General features: G+C 35.6%; 1 protein-coding gene and 1 long non-coding RNA gene across 3 annotated transcripts; both read left to right on the top strand.

The window, feature by feature from the left end:
• The first annotated feature begins 178 nt into the window (after nucleotides 1–178).
• Nucleotides 179–2011, top strand: LOC122305469. Its single transcript, XR_006241144.1, has 2 exons — nucleotides 179–1609; nucleotides 1727–2011. It is a non-coding gene; the product is annotated as an uncharacterized LOC122305469 (long non-coding RNA).
• Nucleotides 2012–2875: 864 nt separating this feature from the next.
• On the top strand, nucleotides 2876–6262 carry LOC122305468 (OBERON-like protein). Of its 2 annotated transcripts, XM_043118029.1 has the most exons (4): nucleotides 2892–3033; nucleotides 3243–3323; nucleotides 4028–5264; nucleotides 5380–6262. In XM_043118029.1, the coding sequence occupies exons 3-4, from the start codon at nucleotides 4130–4132 to the stop codon at nucleotides 5994–5996; spliced, it is 1752 nt and encodes a 583-aa protein (XP_042973963.1). In that variant the 5' UTR covers nucleotides 2892–3033; nucleotides 3243–3323; nucleotides 4028–4129; the 3' UTR covers nucleotides 5997–6262. The 2 variants fall into 2 exon arrangements, with proteins under 2 accessions (XP_042973962.1, XP_042973963.1); XM_043118028.1 differs by lacking the exon at nucleotides 3243–3323 and having other exon boundaries at nucleotides 2876–3033.
• The last annotated feature ends 5556 nt before the right edge of the window (nucleotides 6263–11818 follow it).

Here is an 11818-nt window from a genome sequence, read left to right as displayed (position 1 = left end):
TATATATTTTTTTACCATTAAATGAGAATAAATATGTTATTTATATTTAATATGATACAAATAAAATAGTAGTGTGATATATATTGTGTATTTATTATTTAATAATAAAGAAATATATAATATATAATTATTTAATAATGATAAATATATCATATTTTACTTAGAGAAATGTAAATGAGATGGCAGGATGCGTATAGAATTTTCCTTATTCAATTTGAAACTAGGTCAAAAAAGAGTCATTCTACTCGGCTGCTTTCACACCGCACACTTGCTAACGTGGTTTCTCTCTTTCTTTTTTATTTTACTCTTTTTTTTTATTTTTTATTTTTTTGGTCTTGGGAAAAAGACTCAGGAGATAGCATTTGCCCTTCTTTCTTCCCACAAACCTCCATTGATGACAGCATCTGTGGCATCCTCCAACAAAAAACTCTCTATCTCTCACTCACAAACGTATTGTAACAGTGAAACATCTTTGGAACTCGGTATTATACTATTAATTGGTTGCCTGTGTGCTTTTCTCTTTATGTACAAGTTTCTTTTTGATCTATCTCTGTGTGCCTGCCTCTCTTTGTGCAAGTTGGTTGTGTGTGGGTGTCTGTGTTCAAGTTGTCTGCCTCTCTGTAAGTTGGTTGTATTTTTGTTTTTGCCCATCATCTGTTCAATAGAAGTACAGAAAAAAACCATCATCTACTATATCTTTGCCATCATAGCTCCATTACTTTGTGCGAGGGGTCTTATGCTCCGAAAATAGAATGTATATACTAATACGAAATTGTTGTTACAATTGTTAGTACACAATCTATGAAATGAGGTCTGCAATGTCATTTCTACCCTAACATGTGGGGGATTTTGTTATATTGTAAAGGGAGCTAGTGTTTCAACTTTAAAGAAATTTTGGATACAGTTTCTCTTATCCTCAAGACTGAATTGTTTCTTCACTGGCAGAAGGGCTTTTCTATTCGACCTTCGACCATGACTCAAGTTTGTAACAGATTCGAATGGTGGGGGAGGAGATTCGCACAAAGGGGAGAGGTGAAGCTCAAATTCGCACAGTGGGAGAGAGAGGTTCGCACGGAGGGGAAGCGGCAAAGCTCAAGGGAGATTCCAGGCAAAGGCGACGGGGAGGGATTCACGGTGTTAAGGACCTACAGCAAAAGAGTTCTTCTACGGAACAACAACTGTAGCAGCTGCACACTTGCACACCATACGTGGCGTCTTTCCTTTCTTTTTCTTTTTTTAATAATTCAAAATGTGCGTTTTTAGAAAATGTATTACGGTTAGTTTTTTGCATTTCGAATTCCTCCCTCCTGCGAAACCCCTTCTACGTCGCCCGCGTGACACCTTCCTCTGCCCAGCACCACCGGTGATGCCAGCTCTCTGCCCAGAAACACCGAAAGACACTACTTTGCTCATACAAAGCTGCCGCTCCTCGGGAAATCTTTTAACAAGCAAACGGTGTAATTATTCCTTATATATATCCTAAAGGGCTAAAGCTTCTTCCACAGCTCGTGTTTTCCAAGTCTTCTTCTCTATTTTCCTACTTGTTCGTTTCTTAGGGTTTTCTTCTCAGTTATGGAATATGCAGAAATCGAATACAGATGCTTTGTCGGTACGTTCATCTTCTGCTTTGTTACAATAAGGCAAAGATTGATTGGTTTCTAAAAACTTTGTTGGATTAATAGTAGCTAGATGTGGTGGATCTGATTATATCCGGTTGTTATCTCAGATTATCAACGACCATGAGACCGGGAGGTCTAGGGGATTCGGATTTGTGGGTATGGTGAAAGTGGGTATGGTTACAGTGGGTCCAGGTACTCGAGGGGTGGCGGCGGCGATGGTGGTAGCTGGAGGAACTGAAGGGGCTAAAGGCTTAATCGGGTCTGTATCCTTGATTTGAGTGGCTCTGTAGTCTATAGAAGATAGCGGTTTGGTTTGGTTTGGTTTTATGGTTTCGAATATTCGATTGTGGTTTTCTTGTTCCTTTCAGTTTGATGCTCTCCTTTTTGACCGATGGTTGTTGTGTTCTAATGTTACCATCCCCTTCCCCAAAAGAGAAAATATACTCGAATCGAATGGAATATAGATTTTCTCCTATGCATTCTGTTTTGCTTAGCTTTTTCCTTCAATTCTATGACTGAACTTCTCTATATTTTAAATAACTGGCATTTTAGCAATTTCTTCGTGTTGATAAGTGAAATAATGAAAGAGAGGAGAGATTTTTTTGCCCGGAATGAAAAAGGGTCTCAATTTGTGTAATAAGACGATGTTTGGTAAAATATCAGAATTTGAAGGATCAAATCGATCATAAACAAACATATCTACTACCAATGGAGCTGAAAATATAATAATAATCGTCGGTGAGCGAGCGAGATGAGGGGGAGAGTGCTGGTGGGGGATGCTGACGACGGAACGAGGGAGGGAAAACCAAAAGTTGAGGAGAGAGGAGCTCGTGCTTTCAGAATTCTCAAAAATCAAATATTTCCAATGCTGAAGGAGGGAACGGAAAGTTAGGGGTAATTTTATCATTACTCAGTGTCACGTATGGTGTGCGTCTGGCTGCTCCCAAATAGGGGCTGCTCTAAATATTATTCCATAGCAAAATGTGACATGGCAAGGGGGAGAAGGGCGTTGAGTGTGCATGATGCATTTTTATTTTTTATTTTATTTTCAAATGAGAAAATCCACCTCAGTTGTGCGGTGTGGGATGCTTAGCAGAATTTTTAGCAGAATTTCTCGTCAAGGAATCCCAAAAGCAGCCGAACCGAGCAGCGTCTTTTACCAATCTGACCAATCATTGACCGTTAAGCCTACTGATGACTTTTTCGTGCGTAAAATATAAATCTCCCTGTTCCAAGGGCAGAATGGGAACACAGCCCGCCTTTTCATATTTAGATATTAGCGTGTTTTCAATAAGTTGGGACCCTTCCCACTCCTCTCCGGGAAATTAGTCTTCATCCATCCGCTTGGTTGGGTTGGATCTCATTCTCAGCTCGGCAAAGTTTTCTTCTCAGGCCTTCTCTTTTCCATCTTCCGGTGAGTTCTCTTTCCTTTTTAATTATCGCCCTCGTAAAAGGGCGCAAACTTCCACTATATTTTTACTTTTTTTTTCGGTCTTTTTTTCATATTTTTTAAAGCTGTCCTCTTTACGAAGCGGAAGTGGCTTTTTACGCGCTGATAGATTTTTTTTTTTTTTTGGGGGGGGGGGGGGGGGGGGTTACTTTTTTGTTCTTTCGTTCTCTCAGTAACCAAATATGTTGGGAAAACTTGCTATAAACTGATCCGTGGTAGAGTGTCTTTTCCTCGGTGATCTGCTGGTCTTATTGGTATGCTGTATTGTTTATATTATTTTATTTCTAAAATGCTTTTTGACCTGTGTTTATATTGCTTGAATTATGTGCTGTGCTACTTTGTTCTGCTGATAAAATGATCCGCATCAGCATGATTGTGTTTGTGCGCGAAGCTTGAAAGCTGATAAGACACTGAAATATTGGTTGTAGATGATTTTTTGATCGAATATTGGTCATAGATGATTGAATTTGTGTGAAGCTATAATACATGCTGAAACATTTGAAGCTTGAGAATATGCTCTCTTTTTTTTGGTACCGGGTGTCCAGAATTAGCGTCCCAATTAATCCCGGGAGTTTACAGGCGCTTTGCAAGGAGTTTTTCCGCAAGTGCACATTGGGTAATTCAAGGGAAAAATCCCCCAGTCCAATAACCCTTAGAGATTGTTTGCACCTAAGGAGATTTGAACTTTAGACCTAGGAGGAGCATACCTCCAAGCCGGAGACCTTTACCACTTGAGCCAACCTCTTACCCATCTTGCTCAAGTGACTGTTTGTCTAATTTGGTCAGTCCATATGTTTTGTGGAATGATAATAATCATTTGTCCTCAGTTTTATGAATGAAAAGTTGTGCTTTTGTGTGTGTTTTCTACGCTATATAGCTTTGCATGCTTGAATGTTTGGTTTGAGGTATATTCTGCTATCTTAAGTTTTCTTGGTTCTTCATTCAATGTGCTCTTTAGGATAAGAGATAAGAAGTTATAACTTATGGATATGGGTGCCAATGATAATTAGTACAATGATCCTATTGGCGACTGGTTTAAGGATTAGTGGGAAATTGATTGATGGGTACGTCATCTGGTTCTAATATCCACCACCAATCTTCTTTGAAAATGCTGCCTCCACGTCAGCACCCAAGGCCTGGAGGACTACAAACCTCACTATCCCTTGTCTCTTCAGATGCCCGCCTCTCCCCAGAGGAACCCAGATCACATTCTGATCAAATTCGTGAATCCCCAACTGAGAGTGCTAGTTCTCGAGAAACTTGGCCCACTGCCGATGCCATTATGGCAAAGAAGATGATGGAAAATGGGAAAGCTGAAAATGATTGTCCTGAGCAATCAGTCATTCGCCGAGTTTCTATTGCAGATAAGATATCTCTTCGGGAGATAGCAAGAGAGAGAGTTGATATTATTTCTGAAAAGATGCATCATTTACCCGATGAGGTTCTAGAAGAGTTGAAAAATGGACTTCGAATTATCCTTGAAGGCAATGGTGGTTCACAGCAAAGAGAAGAATTTTTAATGTTGCAGAAGCTTCTTCAGAGCAGAACTGATTTAACCGCAAAGTCATTGATTAGAGCTCACAGAGTACAGCTCGAAATTCTTGTTTCAATAAACACTGGTATTCAGGCATTCTTGCATCCTAGTATCAGTCTCTCTCAGACTTCACTGATTGAGATATTTGTCTACAAGAAATGTAGAAATATAGCGTGCCAAAACCAGCTCCCAGCTGATGACTGTACTTGCGATGTATGCATTAACAGAAATGGTTTCTGCAATCTTTGCATGTGCGTAATCTGTAACAAGTTTGATTTCGAGGTAAATACCTGCAGATGGATTGGGTGTGACTTGTGTTCTCATTGGACTCATACAGATTGTGCTATTCATGATGGACTCATTTGTATGGGTCCTTCTGTTAAGAGTGGAGCAGGTCTATCTGAGATGGTTTTCAGATGCAAGGCATGCAATCGGACATCTGAGCTTCTTGGTTGGGTTAAAGATGTTTTCCACAACTGTGCACCAGCCTGGGAGCAGGAGGCTCTGATGAGGGAACTTGATTTTGTTAGTAGGATCTTTCACGGAAGTGATGACCCTCGAGGGATTAAACTCTTTTTGAAGTGTGAGGATCTCAAAGAAAAAATGAAGAGTGGATTAGAGTCATTGGCAGCTTGCCGGGCAATTTTAATGTTTTTCCAAGGTACATATACTTAGAAGCATTCTAAAACTTATAGAATGTATGGTGTTTTTGCTTTTGTTTTTTTTCTTTCTATCTCTTTTTCCTTAAATATGATATATCTTTGTTCCTTATGAAGAGCTTGAGGTGGACGGTTCAAAAAGTATGGAAAATGGGGAAGGTGGACGGATGATTGCCCCACAGGAGGCATGCAATCGTATTGCTGAGGTGGTGCATGAAGCCATAAGGAAGATGGAAATGGTGGCTGATGAGAAGATGAGAATGTTTAAGAAAGCCCGCATGGCTTTTGATGCTTGTGACCGTGAGCTTGAGGACAAGGCAAGGGAGGTAAAAGAACTGAAGCTGGAAAGGCAGAAAAAGGAACTGCAGGTCGAAGAGCTGGAGAGATTTGTGAGGCTTAAACAGGCAGAAGCTGATATGTTCCAACTCAAGGCCAATGAGGCAAAACGAGAGGCTGAGACGCTTCAGAGGATTGCTCTTGCCAAGTCTGACAAATCAGAGGAAGAATATGCAAGCAGTTACCTGAAACAACGGTTAAATGAGGCTGAGGCTGAGAAGCAGTTACTGTTTCAGAGGATTAAGCTGCAAGAGAGTTCTCGTGCATCACAGAGCAGTGGTGGGGGTGACCCTTCACAGATGCTGATGTATTCCAAAATCCAAGATCTGATTTACAATGCCCCACCAAAGTCCAACGGCCAGCCAAATGAACGACACCCACTCAGGACAAATCCGTAAGGAGTGGCTTGTAGTATGCTGCTAAGTTCACCATATAATTATTGAAATCACTTTGTTGCTAGGCTAATGTGGATGAATTGTAGTTAGGTTGTGTGTGATATTTGAACAATTTTATCTGTCTAAGGTGAGCATACTACTAAAAATGTATTTGGAACTAAAAGCCTTTTCTTCCTTTGGTATATCTATGTACAAACACTTTCGTGGCCACACCATGGTGCTGGTGTTGCAGTATGTATATGAAATGAGATGAACTAAATTTATAGATATTATACTGCTTTTTAAAATTGGTGGAACTTCAGATGTGAGGACGTGTTTCATTACTGACCTTTTCTTAAACCTGTTATAGATCATGACTTGGACCAAGACTTTGCTTGATTACTTGTCCCTGGAGTGGCAGTATTATTTTCCTACATACATGTTGCTTTTAGGCTAGTTCGCAGATGGCTTAAGCACGAGGAATTGGTCTCCTTTTTCTTCGGCCTCTCGTTTGTGTACATTCTCCTTTGTGGGCACTTGGCTGGCAAGACCAATAGGAGCAAATAAGAGAGTAATGAAATGAGGTTTCTGCAAAGTTCTAGCAGACTAGCACTAAATATGCTCATAAATAAAATCATCAGATGTCACCAATAAAATCTTCATGATAGCGGAGAGCTAATCCTCTCTAGTTTCTTCAAAGTGGGTTGGATGTAAAGTGCTCAAGAGGTTCACATTACAGCTAGAGAAGTCAAACACGATCCTATTGGCCGATATCTCTGCCTAGCTATTTGTTTGAAGGTGAGTTCGAATATTATAGAAAAAAAGTTACATTTATTATGGGTAAAATGATGGAACGTTCTCTTTGTCGTGAATGAAAATTGAACAAAAAGACAGCAACATGAAAAAACTTGATAAAAATGTTCTGATTCCATGAAATGACATAGAAAAAACCCAGGATTGCTCGTTACAAAAGCCATGCACAAAGTACAGTTAAAAAAAAGAAGGCCAAAAAGTATAATCGTTAGATGAACAGCTACGTACAATCCTCGAATCTCGATTGTCTGCAATATTGTCTCTTACCTTGATTAGGTTGTATGTCACCTTCTGCTTAGTACCTAACAGTGTTTTATTATACGATGTGTCAGGACCCATATCCAAAGGAATCGTGCCTGTGACCTCACAATTTCAAACCTCAATCTTATTGGTGCTTTGTCATTTTAGTTGATAAAAATCTAGGATGGCCTCCCCATTTTGGTCGGGACAAGCAGCAAGGGTCAAAGCTGATAATGGCTTATTGTACATTTGTGCTATCGATTGCTTCTCATTTCCTATATATAATTGAATCCAAGTCTGGATTTGCAATTGCATACGGAAATTGGTAGGAAAAAACAATGAAATTCAGGGGGGGAAAAGAAGATCAGTTTTAGGAGGGAGATCATAAGCATTGCGCATGTCAAAAGAATGAATGCAAACAACATATTTTTTTTTTTCAAAATTTATTATATATCATTACCGATCATATTGGTCGGATTGGGGAACCATTAATATTTAAAAAAAAAAAAAACATGGGGATGCAGTTGGGTACGAAACTTCCTACATATGCTGCATGCAAGAGCGAGTCAAGAAAGGATTAAGACTCCTGCATGTATCTTCGAATAAACCAATTAGCATATGCTGACTTTATGTTAAATAGGTCAAAAATACAAGAGATTATTTTATGTCATATTAATCAGAAACAGACAAGCTAGGCTAGCTACAACTGCATGCAGATAGATTTATTTAAAAGAAAAATAAACAAATAATATTAATTGTGACCACACAAAGAGGCTGAGAATGAGAGGCCAGAAGCCCAGAATCGAATACGTACCCTCAAAACTTTCAAGCGTATCTTTTGGGGTGACCACCTGCATACAATTATATATATATATATATATATATATATATAATATGTTATTTAAAGAAAATAAATTCATACCAAAATTATAAAAATGAATAAATAAAGGTTGGAATCTTTTTTCTTTTAATTCCCAGCTGAATTTGTCTTCAAGTGACAGTCCAATTATCACGTAATTTAATCATGGCATCACAATTTTTTAGACATACATTCACATGATTGTTATCAATAAGTACTCAACTCATGAGAATATATAGAGAATGTATGTAGTTTATTATTAAGTTCAGACGAAGAAAACCCATGCATGCAGTGGCGATTCATGAACATGATCACGGGATTTGCAATTTTTATATATGTATTTTTTTACATATGTACAGTTATTTTATGTATTTTTTTATGTATTTTACTGGTGTGATTGATTAAAGTAATTATTTTATATTAAAAAATAATACATTTAATCACATTAATAGAATGCATAAAAAATATTCAAAATTGACTGTATATATCATTTTTGTATTCTGAATTATGAAATAAACTCAGTCAAGCAATGGGATGGCTCAAAACTTTAGTTGGATATTATATAAAAATCATCTTAAAAGTAGCTAGGGAGATTAAGATCATAGATACTACTGCTGTTTGTAGTGCTCTAAGACATCTTTCTATCTTGGAAGATTGAAAAACATAAAAGCTAACTCAATTATATACTGTTAATCATGATTAATACATGGGGGGCGTGGAGAATCTTTCGTCCTGTACCCCACCACCACCACCACCCCCACCACCACCAATTGGTATCACATGGCGCCATGCATGCCAAAACCAAACCCTACCCTACAGTGCAGTGCATTAATAATAATAATTTGTAAGAAGGAGAAAAAGTAAGCTTGATTCAAAGTCTGCATCATTGTCTACATCATCAGTTTATAAGCATATATATATATATATATATGAAGCACACATGATCATCTTCTAATTCTATAATATCGGTCACTATCCACGTATATATGCTTTTGGACACATGCATGCTGGAGCGAGCTGGGCACCATATATGCATATATATATGAAGCACACATGATCATCTTCTAATTCTATAATATCGGTCACTATCCACATATATATGCTTTTGGACACATGCATGCTGGAGCGAGCAGCTGGGCACCATATATATATTTATGCTTCTGCACTGTTTCCTTTTTAATTTCTTTGCCACCAAATGAAGAAAAAGTGGAAGATATCCATCCATCCATCGATATTGTTCGAAGTCTGTCTCTCTCATCATCTACCTAGCTAGCTTCTCGTCGTGTTGACTTCTTCCCATTAGACAAAGGCATGAAATGAATTAAAGGCCCTTTGCAAAGTGAGCCATTGGCATCACTATCAACAATAATATTGGTGCATGGGTTGCTCACAGATAGTACTGTCGATCATGATCTTTCCTTCAGTTTTATAGAGACTTCCCAGCTAGCTATCTTACAAGAGCCAAAAAAAAAAACAAGAGCATATCCTTTTCAGGCTTCCCACGTCTCAATGTTGTTGTTTCCCTTTCTTTGACTTTCAAGTGCAGAAAGTCATGTCCTTTTCATTTTTTTAATTACTATCTATATATATACGTACCATGTATCCACTTGTTGTGTGGAGTGGTCATTGCTTAATTAATAATCCAAGACAAACGCATGCATGCATGTGATATTCCATATAAAGTTTTGTTATATACAAGTATAGTTATGTACTAATCTATATACCAATACTGATTTATTTATACTTAAAATTTAAATTAACATTGTTTTCAATAAAATCTACTTTTTGACCAATCACATCGCATTGGTGCACAAATTAATGCACAATTATGCTTGCAACTATATTTTTCCTTCCATATATACACTAAAATGCATCTCTATGGTTAATGTTACTCTATTTATAATCGAGTTATTATATTCTCAAATCAGTCTACTAAAATTTAAATTTTAAAATTTTTTATTCTAAATCAAATTATAACATGTAAATATTTTACTTTATTTATTTTTCTGACCTAATCAAACACGGGAAAAATAAGAATTATTAAGAATTGAGAGAGAAGTTGCAAAATGTTGTGATCTTTCTTTAAGTGTTTGTCACTTGTGAACTTATTATTAAAAATTATTTATTATATTTCACTTGTAAACTTATTATTTATTACTGCATTATTATATGACAAGAAAAGAGATGATAGGTGGATTTTTTTAAGGTGGTGCTAGCACCCTGCCCAGCATTTATCGTTAGGCGTACCGAAATGCTGGATGGCCTGGTAGCACAAATGTATAGTTTGTATTTTTTATCATTTTTTGTAAATATTTTTAAACATATTTAATCATTAAGAAAAAATTAAAATATATATATAATTTTATTATTAATCATTTTCTTAGTTATTAAATAAAATAAAAATATTCAAATAGTAATTTTAAATCGTAATATTGAGAAGACTAAGTAATATTTTCCTTTTATAATAAGCAAGTAATCCCTCAACAACCTGACAAATATAAGCAATACGTTTTCATGATATTCCAGCAGAAAACAAAGGATTTCAATGCGCCATGATGGGTCTGTTCAAGCGGTGATATTTCAAAGTTTTTCCGCACACAAAATTTTTAATTTATAAAATTTAAAATTTATTTTTTAAATTAAATTATATTATATAATTATAAGTTGTATACAGAATTTTAAATATAATTATTATTTTCATAAATTTACCGTTTTATCACATCTAGCTAAATGTCGGGATTGCCCACTGGGCTCCATAAGGTGATCAAGAGAGTAATCGAACAAATGGTTGGTGGGACCTACCTTGCCGTAGCTGACGTGTCGGTTTTGTGGTGGTTCAGTATTTTTTTTTATTTTTTTTACATTGGAACTTATTTATAATAATAATAAATAAATAAAGTAGAGCTGAAAAAAAAGGGTGAGAAAAGTTAAAAGAGAAACGTGATATGTCAGTTGCAGCTGTCATTGGGTCCCACCTTCACGATTCCCCATATATCTTGCCTCTCTCCTACATAATAATATAAATAATTTTAGAATTTTAAATCTTCACCATTGGCCTTGGGTATACGTGTCAATCTGATCTGCGTTTTTGTTTTTTTATCAACCACAAAAGAAATCGATTTTAAACTCAATTCCTATAAATTATAATGTAGTTGAAAAGTATGTGTATATATATATATGTAATATTATTTAAATTAATAATTTAAAATATATTGTAAACATATATATATTTAAAATCATAATAGATTTAAGATTCAAGTATAAATAAAAGTATTTTGATCATAAATCATGAACATAGTAATTGATTATTCTTCATTTTGAATTTGAGAGACATTTACCAATCATATTATCTGATATAATTCAATCTAAATATCAATCATTTAAGTCATAAATTATTCAAAATATACCACATCATTAAATATAATTAAAAAAATCCATAAAAAATAACCATATTTATTGTTTCTCATATTATAAAAATATCAAAAATTTTATATACAGTTATTTTTTTATATTTCTTACGTCATTTTTATATATAAATAATTGATTTAAATAATCACATCAATTGAATACGTAATGAATACGTAAAAATGATTGTATATAATAAAACTCAATAAATATTAAAACATTGATTATGATTGACTTTTATATTTTCAATATAAACATTATTATTAGAGATGATCCACTTGTTATAATAATCAAGAATCCCACCTTAGCGAGTGAGAGGAACATGATGCTTCTTAGCTCATTGGAGCATATGATCATATGATTTGCTACACAATCCATGATTTTACTTATCATCTTGTGAGAAACAAAAAAAAAAAATTAAAGCAAGTGCTAAATATTATTATTTCCAAATAACAAAAAGAAAAAAAAAATCTTCCTTGGGAGAATAATAGACATACGTGTGTGTATATATATATATATATATTAATAT

This window comes from Carya illinoinensis, chromosome 3 (genome assembly GCF_018687715.1).
Source record: "Carya illinoinensis cultivar Pawnee chromosome 3, C.illinoinensisPawnee_v1, whole genome shotgun sequence".
NCBI lineage: Eukaryota > Viridiplantae > Streptophyta > Magnoliopsida > Fagales > Juglandaceae > Carya > Carya illinoinensis.
The sequence above is the reverse complement of the archived record's forward strand: the minus strand, read 5'-3'. Positions and strand labels throughout refer to the sequence as shown.